The sequence below is a fragment of the Rhynchophorus ferrugineus genome, unplaced genomic scaffold (genome assembly GCF_030347505.1).
Source record: "Rhynchophorus ferrugineus isolate W39M unplaced genomic scaffold, kcgeb_rfMv2 rfM2, whole genome shotgun sequence".
NCBI lineage: Eukaryota > Metazoa > Arthropoda > Insecta > Coleoptera > Curculionidae > Rhynchophorus > Rhynchophorus ferrugineus.
The window spans coordinates 62,045,810-62,066,832 of NW_027472581.1; the positions used below are offsets into that span (position 1 = coordinate 62,045,810).

General features: G+C 31.7%; 1 protein-coding gene across 1 annotated transcript; it reads right to left on the minus strand.

Annotated features, from left to right (window-relative positions):
* Nucleotides 1-271: 271 nt before the first annotated feature.
* LOC143190846 (uncharacterized) lies at nucleotides 272-1,684 on the minus strand. Its single transcript, XM_076395414.1, has 2 exons — nucleotides 1,204-1,684; nucleotides 272-1,074 (listed from the first exon to the last, which is right to left on the minus strand). The coding sequence occupies exons 1-2, from the start codon at nucleotides 1,616-1,618 to the stop codon at nucleotides 272-274; spliced, it is 1,218 nt and encodes a 405-aa protein (XP_076251529.1). The 5' UTR covers nucleotides 1,619-1,684.
* Between the last annotated feature and the right edge of the window lie 19,339 nt (nucleotides 1,685-21,023).

A 21,023-nucleotide genomic window follows, 5' to 3' on the forward strand; every position in this document is an offset into this window, starting at 1 on the left:
AGTGAACAACAGCAATTGCAATGCAAATGCAAATGCACCAATTCCAATCACAGCCATATCACTCCCTTTGGTTACATATTTGCAAATGTATTTTATCGATTTCACTGAATGGCAAGATTCAACGTTTATGTGTGCTTTGAATGTCTTCGATAAAATGGGTGAATATGGAACAATCCAACGATTATCTATTTCAATATCTTGTTGATTTAATTTGACAATTGTTGATTTTCCATTGTTTGCTGTCGATCTGCGACGATACAATGGATAACCATTACCAGTCATTACCAGTAATTGTTTCCGATATTAATGTCCGTGGATATCGTTTTGAACATTTACCATCCATCATACACGGTGAATTTTGATTAAGAGTTCCACAGGGACCATGTATCATGTTTTTGATAACTACATCATGCAATCCAGGATCTACTTGTACATTAGGGATTTCAGCTGATATCACTGCATCAACTTCATTTGGCCTTATCTTTTCAACCAACCAAATCAAAATGTGTGCATGTGGCAATCCTCGTTCCTGCCACTCCACAGAATACATCCAGCAGCGTGTCTCACCAAACACATTATGTTTTACGATGAAATTCATTAAAGATTTCAACTTTTGTCTAAAGGCTCTGGCTGTAATATCATGACGATCAATGGGTGATTGCCCAGGGAATAACTCCTGCTTAATTTCTATCCATTGCGGATTGCATGTAAATGTGATGAACAAATCTGCTGTACCATAATGACGAACATACGACATGGCATCTTGAGCATATTCGTGCATATGCCGAGGGCTTCCGATGTATGTTGCTGGAAGAATAGTCATCCGACCGACATTCTGTGCATTTCCATCAGTATTAATCGCATCTCGAAGGTGAATATACTCTTCAGATCGGAGTTTGGTTTGATTCAACCTGATGAATGTTAATCTCTCCGTTTCAATTTTAACATACATGTCAACAACATATTTGTGATATAATCGCCGACATTTCAATATGTGATTATCTTCATTTTCCCGAATCATTAGGCGGTATGAATAATAGTTCATTGAACTGACTTTTTTGTTGGTTTCAGAACCTGTAAACAGATTTTGTTTTAATAACATTCAATTTGATTCATTTTGATTTCATAATTTTTAATGACATTCAAATACATAATATAGTGACTGAGATATTATCGCCATAGCTAAACTAATATTTTAGTTACCTGTAATGGGATTTATCATTTTTATTGAGAAATCGTAGCCATCTTCACCTTGCCAAAATATAATGGGATATTGCAGTGCATCATATGAGCGGTGTGTTTCCTTTATACGTTGTAATTGATCATTCCGACGATGTAAAACAATATCACGGGATTCCAAGTTTTCTCCAACTACAACGATAGCAACTTCATCAATAGTTGGTGCATTAAAACGTCTTGTATGTTGACCTGCAGGTGTTTTATCAGCTCTGATTACAATTTTGTGATTATCGGATGGCATCAGATCCAGGGCAGTTTTAAACAATATAATCAATTGATTGTGTTGATGAAATAAAGTTTGTAATTGTTCTACAATAGACCTCTTTACTAAATTGTTATGTGTACAACGCAGATCAATTTCTTGTGGTGAATTGCCCATAAAATAAATTTGCAGGAATTTGTTGTCGCTATCTGACACTGGCAACAGTGAACCTGCTCTGTGATATATTTGAAATTGTATCTGTAAATAAAAAAAATATTATGGTGTGGTATAAATTAATGGATTGTCAGTGATCAAACTTAAATAATATTTGATCTTAAAAAGTACATATTTAGTTTTAAATAATATCTGTCAAATATAAAATATAAAAAAAGTGTCACTGAAACTGAATCACCATATAATATGATGACTAAGTGATATATTTCGTAATGATTAAGAAATTGAAGATTAGTAACACATCTTAACTTTGGTGACAGAAAATTTTGTTCGCTAAAATAATTATGAGTAACTGCTATAATACATACCTTGAAAGTTGGCATAAAATATTCCCGAACTGCATTTGTTGCCCCAAATGAAGTCATTTGAAAGCAATTGTTATATTGTTGGATATGTGTCAAAAAGTGTATAGAATCTGTTCCTATTCCTGAAACCAATGAGTACAATGGTTTTGGTGGTGGATCCAATGGTATCAATTTCACTTTACCATTTGCGCAACACAATCCATTGGCTTCGTTTTTGTATTTTAATGCCTTACAGTGTGAGCAAACCAAGTTCATAGAACCAATAACAACACATTGGTAGTTACTGTAGTCAATTAACACATCGTAAATGAAAGCAGCTCGATTCAAACTTGCACGATTATTAGTTGAATGTCGCGCTCGCGCTTCACGCGTTTGTGATATCCGAATTCTTTCACGTTCATTTCCGTCGTCACGTTCTTGTGCAGTACGATTAGATCGGTAATTAGCTTGGTTTATAGCATTTCTGGTTCTTCTACCTAAATTGCTTCGTCTTATAGGAGGCATATCAAATATAAATTATTTTTTCACTAATCACGAACTAAACAAACACTAACTAACTAAACACTGCACAAAACACGATATACGAATTTGTTTCGTGTATCAGTTGACAATTCATCTGTCATCTGTCAAAAGTCATCTGTAACAGACAACTTTTTTTTTAATTTTATATGACTTGAACTCAAATCCTTTTAAGCCGTACGAATTGTTTTATTTATTTAAAATTTGGATATTAAAAATAATAAAACACTGTTGGTAACGCGATTTTTGTTTGACTGATGTAATGACGTGGGAACTGATGCATTTTATCTCGCGTGCCGAAACTAATACAAAAGAAACGCGAGTTTCGGAACGCGACATTAAACTCCTCCAACTATGTATTCTGTGCTCCAACGCACACACGCACATTGTTTTGATAGATATGATCTTTGACGTTAGGAACACACCTACATTGCTTAGACAACAGTGAGTGCTTGTAATTTAATATGAACTTTATACCATAGCAATAAAGCTCAAATTGACTACGTTTTAGTTACAAATCATTTGTATGGGAAAAAGAAAAGGGCTATTTTTAGGGTTTTTCCAGCAATAATTCTAATTTTTCTCGCCGTAAAAACCATCCTTGAACTTCAACGAACATTTTAAAAAAGATTTGGCCAAATTGGTCCAGGCGTTGTTGAGTTATGCGCTTACCAACACATTTTGCGATTCATTTTTATATATAAGATAATATATATATACACATATGTAATATATACACACACACACACATATATATATATATATATATATATATATATATATATATATATATATACTAATGATACTTTTGTTATAATGTTCACTGATGTAGAAATTTAAATTAACTAATACTTTGTTGATTACTAAAACGTTATGAAAAATAAATGTAATTAAATGCCACTTAAAAAGGGTTCGTGAATGTTAGTTCTTAAAATCGGTTGAAAGTATTTTGATAGACAGGCATCTGTTATTGTAATTAATGTTATACATCAAATATATTTCGAATCTTATAATGAAAAAAATTTATGAAATTTTTAAGTTATTCTTTAGTCCCTATTATGAGAGAAACATGATTAATTCTGGTCTAATTTTGACTATATCACGATATTGACTGGTAGATTTTAATTTGTTTAGCAATAGTTACCTTTTAGTAAATAAAACAGGACTTAGTAATTGAAATGGGTGAATTTTTTACTTATGTGCACAAAAATATCAGATTCTAAGATAACAAAAACTAAACATCTCATGGTATGTAACATAAATGTGTTAAATATTAGTACAAATATAAAGTTCAAAGCAATGATAAAGTTAAGCATTCTTATAGAAAATGAAGACCACTGCTGTATCGGTACCTGGAAGTAGCTGTTAAGCTCATCTCTATTACCTACATATTTTAAAATAAGTCTATAATAACTGCCATTTTAATCACCAGATAATATTTATGTCAAACTGATACATGTCCTCTCACCCCTTTTCGCTTTTTAGCAAGAACAACAAAAGGAAAACGGTCCAAATAAAATAGGGAAACAAAACCGGAAAAAACAGTCAGGGTGAAATGCAAAGGCACGTGCTGGACGGTATTTTTTAAACGCGCGTTTTTAAAAAAACAATTAAACCAGAATAATCCCCAAGTAGAATTGACACGTTTCAATTAGCATAAAAATTTTCGGGTGGAGATTTGATCGGGTAAACAAGGGTAACAAATTTGAATTTCAATGCGTCTGAACCGACCCAATAACGCCGTTACGCCAACACAAAATTATCTCGCATTTACTGTGACATAGTACTTAACAATGTCTGAGTACATATATATTTATATATGTGTTTTGGTTATTGTTAAAAACACGCTTCTGTTCTAATTTTGTATTACATCTTACATATATTAATTTATTATTATTGTTCTACCGTACTTGCATCAATACAGAAGCAAGATGAATGCAGTTCTTCGTTGGTTACGTAGCGACAAGCCTTCGTAATTAACGGAAGAACTCTGTTTTAACAGCGTTGGATACTGGTTGGCTTAATGTTTTCGGATCCATATTTGAACCCCATAGCCCTAATAGGTTCTGTAATTGACTGATAAACGACTCTTCTCGATTTTAAGTCAAGTATGGAGTATTTTCCGAATAACGAGTACAATCCTTTAATTTTGAGTCTGTTCCAGTCTTCAATTTAATCTACCATCAAAATTGAAGCAGATATATTTTGCTGATTATGCTTGAGGAATCAGAAATCATCGGTCAAGTGATATAATTACTTTTTTGTGATTTCGCCGCAATACAAAATTGACACTGATATATTCATCATTTAAGAATCCTGCTGACTGTCACTTCTGTCAATTTTGTATTGCGGCATTGCAGGTACTTGTATGTATGTATATATATATATATATATATATATATATATAATATTTAGAGATGCATGGAACTGTTTATTTTGTTATAGAGGTATCAGCAACGTAGATCAGATACAGGTATTGTCTACAGTCGAAACCGGTTTAAATGATCTGAATGTTCCTTCATGCGAAACTCTAAATTTACTTTCGAAAATATACGATTTCAGCAATTATCAAGAGTTCCGAGCTAAAATTAGCTAATTTTGTGTATTAGTCCCTAATCTTATACTCAGACAAAAGCTTTTAAGATATCCAAAAATATTGTAGGGCAGTATACATTTTCCTCGAGCGCATTTTCAATAACCTCTTTTACTCTGTGCAATTGGTCGATTGTTGAGTAGTTATTTTGAAATCGAAATTGGAAATCAGGTATTTGTAGCAGTTTTTCAAATAATTTCGATATTGCAGGTAGCAACGAGATGGTTATAAGATCCGACGTGTTCTGTTAGTTTATCAAATTTTTTAAACATAATTATTTGTACCACCTTAAAACATTCGGGAAGCTCTTTCAGTCTCAGACTTCATGTAAGTCAACATAATGACTGGTTTTCGTAACAATCTTTTCGATCAATCATCAACTAATGATCGCACCTGGTAGTAATCGAAGTATATCTACTTTTCATTGCCTTTGTGACATATTCATCTTTTCATCTCTTTCGAATGAATCTCTTTGAATATTAATTCGTGTCGTAGCTATTTGCGTTCCTTTTGTATCTTTCCCATCGAATGTAAAGATCTGGATATAATTGATTTACCTGCTAAGATGTATGATGTTCTTTAAGAGTTTGTGCTGGATTTTCATCCAACAAGTCTGATTACTATCAAGTTATTATCTTCGAACTGTTTGATCTTTTAAGTTACTCTTTTTCATTTGCATCAACATCATCATTCCTAAATCGTCGAAACTGAAACCAAAAGGTGAAATATTACAGAGCAGCATAGCCATAAAGTTTCTTAAAGTGTTCGATAGACTAGACTAGAACAAAAAATTTTACCAACAGATATCCCTGATCAAAATATATGTAAGCCTTCAATACTTAACATATTCAAAAAACCAAATCCATAAATAAAATTCGTCACTAAAGATTTTCGGCCAAAATTAGGGCCTCAATAAACACTCCTGACGCCTCCTTTACACACACAGTAATTACAACTTAACTTATCAATTGTGTGAGATTATTATAGTATATTCAAAGTTTATTTATATATGCATCATGGAAATTTGTGACGTCAAAACGTTGCAATGTTAACACATCAACTCCTGAAATGAGTTTTAGTTCAGTTTGGCTTTGACATAAAGAAAATTCGAGAGTATATTTACCTTTTTACATTTAGTTCTTGTTTCCTTCGATGGTATGTTTACTTGTCAAGTCATCTTGATATCATGGGGTTTTTAGTTCTCCTGCTATTACCTGTGTATACCATTCTTGATAAAGTTAATCACTGGATTCTGCCTAATGCATTTACATTATATACAGAAAAGTCAGTATTCATTCTCTCCTCATATATGATGATTCAGCTTTTTTACCACCGCCATCCGCGACGGACTCCAAGTCCAACTCAACTTGGCGATTGAGTGATATAAATTCTGGCGGCTGCAGAGTAACCCCAGAAAAACTCAGGCTATTCTGTTCCACCGTAAGAAGGAGTTCCGCGTTTATCGCCTCCAAATCGAAAAGCCGCTATCCCCTGGCTTCAGAAGGTATCATACCTCGGTCCCCACTTCAATCCCAGATTTCAATTGCCAGCTCAAATACCGCACGCAAAGACAACGGCGTGTACCTACTATTTCCACTCCTCTGCAAAACTCCCAATCCCCCAGAAAGCTGAGACGTTGTATAAGATACCAGTCCCTCCAGTCTGCCTCTATGGAGCAGAGGTGTGGTACAGGTATATCTCTGAGAGACAACTTGCACGACTCCAAATGTTCCAGTCCAAAAAAGTCCGCACGTTACTCAATGTCCGTGAAATGTTCCTGAAAAGTTTTACGAACATGCTCACTGCAAGGTTCTCCCTTGGCGCCTTAGAACACGAAAACAACTTGATGAATTCCCCACATCCACAAACCCCAGTAGTTAAACCAACCACGACAATCCCAGTCATATCCCAGAGTCTCCGTCGCCTGCAAAATTTCTCTATCCCAAACCCAAAATGACATCAGGAAAAGACTATTTGGTTTTAGCTGGTTAATCTGGAATTATATGTATATATATATATATATATATATATATATATATATATATATATATATATATATATATATATATATATATATATATATACGAATACATACAGAAAACATGAATTTCCTAACTGAAAGCCACAAATTGACATTGTTTGGACTTGTAACTTATTAGCAGTCATTGAAAATGCCAAGCGAATAGGAAACTGTAAACGTTTGAATAATTTTGGTGCATTCAAATTTTGTAGCAAAATGATTCGTGAAACAATATTCCAGTAAATTCAAAAATCATTCATGTTCACTACATCCCTACTTTTCATATCGAATTTTTTCCGCTCCAGTCCTACTTTTCCACGAAAAATTCATTTGATGACCGGAAGGAGAAATTCCAAAATAAAAATTTCGATAATCTATTCTACAACTATCAACAATTTTTTTCTAAAAATATTGATAAATTTTTTTATATTTTTTCGCCATCGGAATTTGTGGCAAACATTACTTTTCTTATTTAATAGAAAAAAAAGCCGTTGAGGGTCATCGTTTGCTGGTAGAAACTAACGGTGAGCACACTCTACCCTTAAAAACACGTGAAACACTTAAAACATGCAAAACAAAGAACGTTCTGGTAAACCGAAAATGTTTGAAGATGGGAAACTGCAAGAGTTATTGGATGAAGAATCAACTTAAAAGGCGTTAAATGTGCAAAAGGTGTGAAACCACATCAGTTGAATGTCAGGCAAATGGAAAAAATGGTAAATCGCCTCTGAAAAGCTACTTCAAAGGTATGATCGGAAGTCATTTCTACATCGAATAGTGACGGGTGATGAAAAGTGCATTTATTTTGAAACCCCTAAGTGCAAAAATAATGGTTATCACCTGACGAAGCCGGTCGATCGACTCTAAGGCCGAATCGTTTTGGTCGCAAGATAATGTTTGTTTGGTGGGACCAGAGTGGCGTATTATGAAATGTTAAAACCTGGTGAAACAGTTAATAGTGATCGCTACCGACAATAAATGATGAATTTTAAATATACATTGATCTAAGAACGTCCAAAATGGGCAAGAAGACACGGTAATGTGATTTCACATATAGATAACGCACCGTCTCATAAGGCAAAACCTTCCAACGAAGCATGAAAGTACTTGGATAGGACATATTATCACATGCGCATACTTTCCGAACCTTGCCCTGCCCGACTATCAACTTTTCGTATCAATAGGACACGCGGTTCCAGAAAAGCACTTCACCAATTTTGAAGAAGGTACAAAATGTCTCGATGAATCGTTTTACTCAAAGGACAAACAGTTTTTTTTGGAATGGCATTTATACATCACGTGAAAGATGGACAAGATGTATATAATAACATGGCTAATATTTTAAATAAATATATTTTTCCATTTTCTTGATAACTATGTAGTTTTTCTCAAAAAAAAGGTAAAGGTATAATATATACGAATATATTTATGAATTTTTTAAATAAGGCTTCTTAAATTCAAATTTTCCAAATAGTTAATTTAGAGTAAAATTATTATTATTTCCTAGATAAATATTATATATCCATTTCCAAGTTTTGATATATCGTTTATCGTTAAATAATAAAACCTACCCGGCAAAAAACGGTCCTCCCTATTTCCCTCCACCTTTCATTCGGCCTCATTTATTCAGCTTCTGGTTGCTGGTGCGAGAGAAACATTGTATTAGTATCGGATATGAATTGTGCGAAAAGTGAAGTAGCCCCCGGCCGCAACAAAAGACCCCATTGTAATGGAAATGGCAGTTCGGCATCGGCTCTGCTACCAGGGAATCTTCGCATTGTCCCAATCCACGCCCCCGGATTACTCTTGTTATAACTTCTCCGCACTATTGTAACGCCTTTTACTATGTTGTCGTCCCGTCTTTGTGCTACTATTTAATAAATTACCGCGAAACAGAATGCGTACAATTGTTACCGGGTTGGTCGCGATAATATTGTCGGATGGTTTATGTCTAATCCTACTCGCCTGTAAACACCTAACTACATTATAAATGTTACATAATTTATTTGAAATGGGCGAGGCACTATTCATGATTTACAATGTGAAGTGTCTCCGAAAACATTCTACGATTGTAAAATAAATCTCGGAATTTATATATATATATATATATATATAATTTATTCGTGACAGAATTAATATCGATTTCATTATGAAATAAAAAAAATAGTTATACCTTAATTGTGTTTATCTTAAGGAATAAAAAAGCTATTATAAAACACAATTCCCATTAATCAAGTAATAAGAATCTTATTTTCACTTAGGCCTACGAATTAGTTTTAATTTTTTTTTAAATTTCGGTATAACATATTTTATTTATAGTATTGCACATCGATAGTCACTACACCTTCCCATCTTTCGAACAATTTACGGATTTCATCTCGAAGGAACTATGTATCTTTTGTCGACCCATTTCTTGAGTACTTTAATGTCTTTAAGCATATTTGCACCGCTTTTTTATCACATAGTCGAGAGTTGCCATACACGCCTCATGTTCCATTTGCTCTAACCTTCAAAAGGAAGCTGTTAAAATATCATGATAATCTACTCATAAGTTTGTGAGTTATTGTGCTAAGAGTGACATTGCTTCTGTTATTTTCAAAACAATGGATCAAAAATAAATTCGTGTTTTAATTTTACACTGCTTCTTGATGGGAAAAATATCGTTCAAGCGAAGCAATGACTTGAAAAGTGCAATAAGGACTCAGCTCTGTTAGCAACAACTATAAAAGTTTGGTTTGCTGACTACAAACGTGGTCGTAGAGACACCGATGACGCAGGACGCAGTGGACGTCTCAATAAGGTGGTAATACCAGAAAATATCAAAAGAATCCACAAAATCGTTTAGAATTATCGAAAAGTGAAGTTGCGTGAGATAGCTAACATCGTAAAGATATTAAAAGAAAGTGTTGATTTTATATTGCATGAGCATTTGACTATGAGAAAGCTCTGTTAAAGTGGGTGCCGCGTTTGCTCTCTGTTGACCAGAAACAAGAATGTATTGATGATTATGTGCAGTTTTTGTGTAAATTTAAACATAACAAACCGGAATTTTGTATGTCAATATTTTGTGCTAAAAAATAAATGGTTCTAAAAAATAGGTATTAAAATGTTAGAGTGGCGCTGGAATGATTCTGTGGCTCTTGATGGAGCTTATGTCGATGAAGAAAGCACATTTTGAATAAAAAAACGCATTTGTTGCACAAAATATCCAAACTTTTGGATTATTCCCATGTTCTCCAAGCGATTGTCCTTGCATTATTGAAGCAAACATCGCAATTTTAGATGAGAGCCACCGAAGATGGACTGAAATTGCTGCGAACTAATATAGTTAACTGTAATTGGGATAAAAGTTGGCAATTCGGTATATAGGACCACTAAGACTGCATTACTGTACTTTTTTAGAGTAGCCATTACACTATGTTGGTGACAAAACTTGGGAAATCAATTCATAAATAGAATAGCAAATATACATGAAAATATGGAACTGTGCAAGTCAAAAGATTATCAATACATTCTGGTGCATAAAGGTACAATACTTACAAATAATTTAACTTGAACTATATATCTAGACTGAGAACGCCCACGTGTAAACTTGGGTCATTTCTTCAGGAGAGAGTATAGTCTGGTTAGTACAATATATATTCTGAGAAATCGATCTGCTGTGCGGTGGTATGACAAGATAGGAGTCTCGTTTACACTAGAAAAAGACTGGATTCTGAAACTTCAACTGCCAGTGTGTCTATACGATCCCAAGTTTTTGTTTTTAGACCGTATACAATGTTTATAGCTTCTATGGGAAATTTAGTCAAGTCAACTTCTTGGATTTGTTAGTTGAATTGCCATGTTCTTCAAGCTATTGAAATTTTTTTCTTGTATTACTCCCAACAATTATGCATATTATTCTTATATATTATTCTTATATATCATCGTCGAGTAATGCCCTCAAAGTTTTTGAAATAGTTCTTGATTTTAAGTTCTGGAATAGCATTTCTCGATTCAATTTTCCTCGAGTAAATCTGCTCAATAGATTCAGAATTTCAGTCTCTTGATACTAATATCTTCACGAAAACGAAGCATAACACTCAAATAACATTCCTTATTGATACGATAGTAGAAATTCATTATCAGAAAGGACAGGAGAGTTAGCCACAACTATATACTAAGTATAACTGGATAACATACTAATACGGATAAATAATATTTTATAAATATAGACATATATTAAAAATAATATATTTTATATAATATACAAACAATTTAATATAATATACAAACATATTTTTTTAAGTAATTGTTGAAAAAGTATATTTTCTAACAAAAAATAAATTAATTTCGTTGAACAATTTTTATTCACTATTTACTAATTCAGTTGCTTACTTGAAATGATATTTTAATACAGCAGAGTATGATAATAATGAACTTGCTACTAAACCCTTATTGGGGCATAGATCTTTATGCTTGTTTATGGCTGTAAAATCAGCAAAGGTTGTTTCGTAACCATCATTTACTTTTTGACCATACTGCAATGTTTACAAATTCCTTCTATACCTAGCTGTCATCTCATCACCTAACACCTAATATTTTTTAGGTTAATTTTATTCTAGCTGATTAAGAATTATTTTTTGCCCAAGGAATTATAACTGAAGCTAATGAAAAGCTTAACAAATCCTGTAGTAATTATTCACCAATTCCAATGGTTGAGAAGTAGTTTACTGAATTCAGTTCAGTTGTAGTCGCATCATCAGAAATGGCACCGAACATTCAGGTCGGCTAAAAGAGGTCGTCACGCCAGAAATCGTCAATAACATCGATGGAGTGATATTGAATAATCGAAGAATAAAACTACGTGAGAAAGCTGAGGCTGTAGGTAACTTAACTGAGCAGGTATATCACAATTTACATGAACACGATTAATCACACTAGACCATTAGTGTAATCATGTTTCCCCTTCAAACCAGTACCTGGCTATATTTAGTAGCAATGTGAACGAGTTTATTTATTCGTAGTCATTGATATAATTTAAAAAACAAAATAAAAAACAATTGAAGCAGTACGTTTCACCCAGTGAACGTGTACCAAATAAAGCCAAATTGTTGAACGGTCTGTTGAACGGCTACAGTTCTTTGGGATGCAGGCGCTGTCATTATTATCGATTATCTTGAAAAGGGATAAAGAATATTCAGAGTAATGTGTTATTCAAGGAAAAGAAAGTGTTGCTCCATCAAGACAACGCACAGGTACCCATGTGTGTAGTCACCATGGCAAAAATCCATAAATTGAGCTACGAACTACTACCCCATCAGACTTATTATCTAGATGTAGCCCCCTGTAACTATTTTTTGGTTCTAAACCTGAACAGATAACTAGATGGTAAAAGATTTGTGTCGAATGAAGAGCGCATAACTCAAACAAATGGTACATTAACAGACTCTAGAAAACATATTATTTGGATGAAATTTAAAAAATGGAAAAACGTTAGACTAAAGATTTGAAATTAAAAGGATATGCTGAAAAATAAAACGCCTTTTATTGAATAAAATATATTCCGTAATGTATACATTACACACATATTTGCGTACACGTATAAGTTTTAAGTAATAAATAATAATATTATATCATAAAACTTGAAGGATAATGTGAACATAAAATTACCCTAACCTACCGCTACTATCGGAAAGAATAACGCATGGTAACTGGGCACTGAAATAACAGCTAGGAATACCGAAAGTGTGGAAAAATTCGAATCGTACGCAAAAAGTAATGAATAGTGTGAAAAAATATGTGTTGTAAAATCTCAGTTGGTTTATATCACGACCGTAGATTCAAGTAGGTTGATCAGATACGCAAAACAAACAATTTGCAAAAGGGCTAATACTAGCTTTCCGCATCAACTGTTACAGTTTTATATCTCCCACACAGCTCAAATCACTCCAAGTGGGACAAAACGTATCAGTGCTAATGATTCTAAATGCCTCATGATTCATCACGAACAGTCTCATCCATAAGGAAACCCCTTTAAACCCATAAGGAAACTGTTAATAATTCTCGAGTTACCTCAATCTAATAAATATATTTTTTCATTTTAGATCACAATGGAAAAAAGATTAATTTATGTCTGAATAAAAATGTCAGTTAGCTATTACATTTTTTTAATTGAATTGTACATGATTTTGAATTCCGGCTAATAAACAGAACAAATAAATAATAAATAATATTTAATATCCACTGTTTCAATAACCTCCAAATGAAAAAAGTACTGTAGATCATCGTCGACGTTCTGAATTATATCTGCAACAAACTTATTCAGTGTTATATTGCTCTGGTACCCATAAAGAATGTGATTAAAAGTGCAAGTGTAAAGTACTCTGAGAGTCGTTGCATCCAAATGCAATCGACTAACAAAATTAAATGTGCGCGATATTTTATGAGATTATTTACTGAAGCGATCTTTTATGGCTTTATATAATGAAAATCTCATCAAATACTTATAGCCGATTGAGCAGATTGTTGAAGGCTGCGAGAATTTAAAATTATGGATATCCAAGGAAGGTTTATATTGTAAGAAATAGTGAAATAATTGCAAGGCAAATAGCAGAAACAACAATTCTGTTTTCGCATAAAAAGTTCCAATGTCACTATCATGACATAGAGTATATATAGATGTTTTACTTAAATAGATGAAACTGAGGAAATGTTTTATGTGGTCCATTCAGTGGTGGCTCTGAGACCACTTTTTTGATTGGTTCATTGAATTGGACTACAAAGGCATTTAATTGGCTCATTTCTATAACGCCATTGTTTGTTTCATTTTGTTTACATCGGCCTTTTTTGTGTTTCTGGCATAAAATATAATTAGCATTTTTGTGCCTTAAATATTAATTACTATTATTTAATAAATAAGTAATATTATTTGATTATAATGTATCTTCATCCTCAAAAGTGTTGTGTATCCAGTATATGTGCGGAAATAAAAAACTAGACATTGTTTTCCTTGCAATTAGCGATTGAATTATTTCTTTACGATTAGCGTTTGCATACATTAAATAACTTCCACCTGAATAATATTAAAAGGACAGCTGTTAAGTAAAAAATAAGTAATTAAAATAAGTAATTTAAGTAAAGAAATCAAAACTATTAACTTAATTTAGGTATTTAACAATTGTTTACATTGGTACTTACTTCGCATATATTGGTGATCTAAATACATTCATACACCCAATAAAATCACATAACGGTAAATAACAAATAACATTTTAAGGAAACACTTGTATTAAGGTGAAACATTGGGTATTAAGTTATTAAATTATAAATAATATTAAACAAAATATAAAAGTTGATGATGCAATCTACATACAATATTATTTGACAACTTTCTTCTGCGCCCAGAAGGTTTGGAGACATCATGCTGTACCCTGAACCGGTTCATTAAAAATTTATACTTCCTGGAAAATCCTTAGGGCCTCAGACTCTCCACCGCTTCGCCGGTAGCGGGCAGTTATTTCTCCGGTAAACTCCGTAATAAAGTTAGTGGACAGCTTTAGCGGTCTGGGGAGTCCGTTCGGCCAGTCCAGTGCCCACGGAGATAATAAAACTCAGCGTCCAGGCCGGACCGGACAAAGCCCGGGGCTAAAGTAAATTGCGGTCGTGGATTATTCGGATTTGTCCGGAAGGCGACCGACTACCTGGGGGTTAAGGAAGAAAGAGCTAACTTCTAGTTTACGTTTAATCGGGCTGGTCTGATGGGGAACGCGTTTAAATTCATTTACCACCGTCGATATTGATGGTGAATGTCATTTCGCGTGGTAATATTAATATTTCTGTTCTTAGAAATCTCAAAATCCAAAAAAAAATATAAATTTCAGATGTATAAACGTGAAAGGTTTTTATTTTACTTAAAATTATTTGCGACGACTTGTTGAACCGACGGCACAGTCGAGACACTTTTAATTTAAACACATCGCCTGACCAAACCGAATCCTTAGAATATCTAATTCCTTGTTATATCTCTGTATAACACTCCCCCCTCAAAAGAATAACCGGAGAGATTTATGCAGTCTGAACCAATCTGGACAGCTTGCGGTTGTAGTTACTGTTATAGTTATTTGAGTATCGTCTGCACCTTCGTCTGCCAATTTGCCTCTGATGATCTTATCAATAGCACTGTTTTTACTGTCATTTCCATAACTTATGCTGCATGCAATACCCAAGTTTTTGATGATTTCATCTTCCATAAGTTTATAGCTAAGCAGCTGAACCACAGCAATTAAAGCAAAGCAAGGTTAAATTTGCCGCTATATAAAATTCAGCTGGCTAATTCGTAAGTACCTGTTGTGTTTTCTGATTTGGTTACTATTATAAATCTGTGTTTTTGAATTACCACAGGACAATTCTATATCGTAAATTTCGCATATTATTTAACTACCTTTAAATAACATAACATTTTATGGAACAATATAATCACCATTACACCAACAATTTTTTAAGAAAATTGTGAAATTCTACGTTAATATGTATGGTGATTAAAAATGGAAAAATCAATCACTTTTTACCTTTTCAGAAATAAATGTGGCTTTTAGCTTTAATAGTTTACTTTAAAAAGTAGTCTTTATAGACTTCTATTACGTTTCTACCAGTTATTATGACGAGGCTTTTGTTTTTTCTAAACCATATCAATTTGTTTTCATATTGTTTAACATGACATATACCGAACATCATTAATCCACAAAATTTCCAGTAATTTTAATTTTTTAGTTTAGTCTTTGAGTATTATTACAGCATATTCACCAATATTCTGAAATCAGACGAGTTTAAAGTTAATCAATTTTTAGTCAATTATTACGTGAACCAAAATAATAATTTCCAAAAAATTATTAGAAATGAAAATTAAAATTAATGAAAAAAAGATATTTTTAAAAATATAGAAATTAATTTAAGTAATATAACAACTATATTAATGCACTTTTTACAAACACCTAAATGACCGTTTTTTTACTGCAGACGTTTCTTTAAGTTTGAAACTTTTCAGATATTTGAATAGTTTCCAAAGGATTTAAGACAACTAAATAAAACTTTCTTTCGTAAGTGACTGAGTTTTATTATCATAAAAATGTTAAGATATTTCGTGATCTTTTTTTCCAAAAGCCCATATAAAGTACAGATATATATAATGAATTATCAGAACACATTATTGATGAAACAAATTAGTTTAGATGCTTGCATGTATTTTGATCGGCGATATCTATCAGTGAAAATTCGCAGTACCAGTGTAAACAACTATTAAATGAAATAGTTTTCACATTTCTTTACACAAAATATTAGAGATATAAGCATTCCAGTGCCGGTGTTAACCAGTTTGGGAATGTCCACTACCATAGTTCCAGCACCATTAAGTAATATTTGGCCATACATGGTAGGGGTATCGGTCGCCGATAAAAATATGGATATATCAATATACCGGAGAAAAAAAATATCGATATTTTTTTTCGGCCACTGCACTTTTTGCAACGACTTTAACAAATATCGATATTTTTCAGAAGATGTATCGATATTGAAAAAATAATTAAAAAATATTTATACATCGACTCAACAAAATATCAATATTCTCTAAATATTTTAAAAACTAGGGATATTTTTAGTAGACCTCTAAAATTGGTACTTATTTTAATTAATTACTTAATGTTTTTTACAATATTTAAGAGACATACATATTTTAAAAGTTGCTAAAAATAGAGATTGTTTTTCAAAAAATATCCATGTATATATATATATATATATATATATATATATATATTTACTAATAGGTAGAAAAAAACTAAACCAAAATTACATAACATTCATGTAGATAGGTTTTAATTTGAAATAAAATTTTAAAATTTTGATTCAAATATCTTTTTCAGTATTTCTAATAAAATTTAAAAAAAATGTTAATGAGAAAGAAACTAGCTGGAGTAATTAACTAATCACTCATCAATCTTTGTTCGCCACCTCCTCGATAGCTTCCTTAGTGGACTGCCGTTGGAGCCCTTTTATTTTGTTGCTCATTCACTCCATGCCCCGGTTGCTTACAACTGACGATTTCAGCTAGACTTTCTTGTGAATTAAAGATACACTTCAATTTACAAAATTAATTTAATTACATTAATTACAGTTAAGTGGCCTGACCTCACGAATTATCGCGAATTATTAAAAATATATTTAAATTAATAATTAATTAAAGAGATAGATAACACAGGTCTGCAACAAATAATTGGTTTGAGTTTTTTCATTGATTTCTATGTGTTTTGGTATGCTGAAAACGAAAATAATATGGAAACAAATCCAGGATGTCAGGATTTTTTGAAATACCTTTAATACTTATTAATGCGTCTGTTATGGTGGCTGAGTTTACTAATTTCCCTTGCTTTTATGTCTATAAAATAGCAGGGACCGAACAAATCACTGTACAAAATAGAGTTGGCTACCGAACGAGCTAATATTGGTGAATAGAACGTCCTTCAAGAAACATTGATACCTCTACATAAAGGTCTTTTACCACCGATGCACATAAAGTTGGGATTGATTAAGCAATTTGTAAAATCACTTCCCTAAAATGGAGATTGCTTCAAATACACATTTCAATAGTTTCCAGTCCTATCAGAAGCAAAGGTGAACGAAGGTGTTTTCATAAGACCAAATAGACCATCATGACTGACCCACAATTTCTCACAGCCACGGTAGATTTTCAAATTGAAGGGTGGATGATTTTAAGGAGGTCATATAGAGATTTTTAGGCTACCATAAATATCCTAACCATAAACAAATCATCAAAAGAATGCCAAAATCATTTCAAGCTTTAGGTTGTCTAATGAGACTAATACTACATTTTCTTCATTTCCTCCTCGATTACTTCGCTGAAATTTTGGAAGATGCGAGTGAAGAGCGACATAAATGATTACACTAGAACACTCAGCATCTCTATATTTCTCCCAGAAGTCGAAATGTACAAAAGGAAGCCTCAATAAGAGGAAGAAAATATTTATAGCGTATGCAAGTGGACATATATTAGATAAAAAATGTACAGTTAATGGTTTGTAAATAAAATGATATGTTGCAAATATATTCCCCTTTATTTTAATGCAACAAATCGCTTAATATAGTTACCCTAATTTTCATAAACATGACAAAGAGGAAGTCATTTTCAAAGCACTACCAAAAACATGGAGATTACAATGTTAATTATAAACAACATTAGATAATCACCTTAGAGCATTCGTAACGCATCACATTAATATGCTAAGAGAGGTGTCCAAATTACTATCACATAGATACTGTGATAACTGAATTATATTCTCCTATTCACTGCTGTATTACAAATTTATTCCAGCCTTAGTATTATTAAGACGAATATGTTTTACTAACAGGGTAAAAAATAATCATTTTTGAAACTATCTAAAATGATCATAACCAATTATATATCAATTAATAATTGTTTAGTTTATCTTACTAAAACGTTATAATAGTTTCGAGTTAAACAAAATAGCGAATTAAAACTGATTTTTCCAAAACTCTTCACTTGTCTTTTCATTATTATATTATATTATCTTAGACCTTGAACATTTCAAATTTGCTGTCAATTTATGCTGTAAATATTGAACATTTTTTAGAGAATAAGTAACTGTCTAGACATTCCCAATAAAGGGAAACAGTAATTTCTTGTTACAAAATATTTACCACAAAGTTTTCGTGAAAAAGATTATGGTGAAAAACGACAGCTATGATATGTGTGTATCATTATTTGCTCGGAACCAAATATTTAATAACTAAAAAGAAGCCGCTAATACTGCAATAAAATCGACTTTTTTACAACATACGAATAGCAAATAGACCATAAATCTTTGAAATAGCAAAATATAAAATTTCCTAAGGAGATTAACTTTTGATTTCTATCACAGGTGGATCAACATTTGATTTTGACAACCAGCTATAAATCTCTTAGGCGCCTGTCGATTTGACCCTATGTTATTTACAGTAAATTATATAAATAGGAAATTCTCAATAGTAATTTCTCTTGAAAAGAAACGAAATGAAAGATGAAAAATTGAATTTATGAATGTATATTAATCCCAGTGTATATCTGTTAGTATACTATATATTAATAATACGAAATTCATTCGGAATCGTAACTAAAATTATACATAATTATGAATAAAAATTATAATATTGTAGATGAGACAATGCCAACAAGATTACCTATATAGGGTAATTTTTAAAACTCACATAATGTCAAAGGTTATAAAATATATAATTAGTTATATAGCACGGTTTGGTAGAGTTTGTTAAATTTATATAAATATATATATATATATATATATATATATATATATATATATATATATATATATATATATATATATATACTGTTTACAAATATTTACTAGTTATTCAAAAAATGTATGCATGTACATTTGACAAGATTATGTATGGGTACTGATACTGTTGCAGACTATATTTTACGTATTTGGAGTATGAAACATATATGCTATAAGATGAAAAATATAAAGTAACAAGACGATAGTCCATGTATACATAGAACATTTAGAGCACATTGGTGGGTGATAAAAACCTATCAAGGAAATACATCATGTGAATATACATCATTGGATATATCGATGTTGTTACATTCATATCGAAACATACCATATTTGATATCAAGTTTGTTTTCAATAATGTTTTCAACATGGCAAAAGCTTTTATTTGTACAAATTACAAATACTCTTAAAAAATATTGATTTTTTTTTGAGTTAAGTTTTTGAACCTTCAATTCCACTAATTATCCGAAAATATTGATAATTATAATCGTATTATATATGTTATTATGTTATATTATATATGTTATAATATTTACTTTTCGACGAAACACGAGCCCAATAAAAACATAACAAAACTAAATTGAAGTAATATTAATTTATTTATTTATTTTAGGTGAGCATGCGCACAACTGGGTTATTATCTATATATAGTCACTTCCTTGTAGTATGTATCCCACACAAATCTTGTAATATATACAAAATTGTTTGTTACAGAAGCCATTAGCAAAAAGTATGTATGATTGTTTACAACTTACTTACTTACTTATTATTATTATTATTAACTTATAAAAATAAATAAGTTTAAAATTAAAGATAATTATAATTTCCTCGGAGCGTTACCCGGAAGTAAAATAAAGCTTGCGCCATAAAACTGTTATTTACCTTAAGATATTTTGTTTTACATTCATTAAATAATGTCTAACCAATCCTCTAAAAGCAAATAATTATTAAAATTTAATATATTAACCAATTGAGTGATTTTCTTCAATAACAAATTGACTAAAATTAAAGTATTTAACCATTTTTAAAATTAATAACTCAGGACAGTACTGTAAGTATTTTAAGCATTAACACGCTATACTTAGTTCTGGGCTACTTAGCTATTATATGTAATTTTTATATTAGTGTAAAATAAATATGTATTTTTATTAACAGACTAGGATAATTTAATACCTTCAATTCCCTTATCTTATTTCCTCTTACTTCTTACAGTTTACCTCTACTCTTCGATTCTATAATATATCGATATTTTTGACCGATATATCGATATATCCATCATTTTTCAGCCGATATTTTTCGATATTTTTTCAAAAAATTAAATACATTTATTTTATAGTTATCAGCATTATTATTAGATAATGTTCACATTATTTTAACCCACATTCTCTCAGGTCCATCACTTAATAAAACAAATGAAAATATAAAGGCGGCTTTGACAATACTTTTACGATTGTTTAGCTTTTAAAAGAATTTCAGCAATATTTCAGAATACTGAACAAGTTGACGTGAACAACATGATCTCTAAGAATATCAAAGTTTACATGTTTATATGAAATTCAACAAG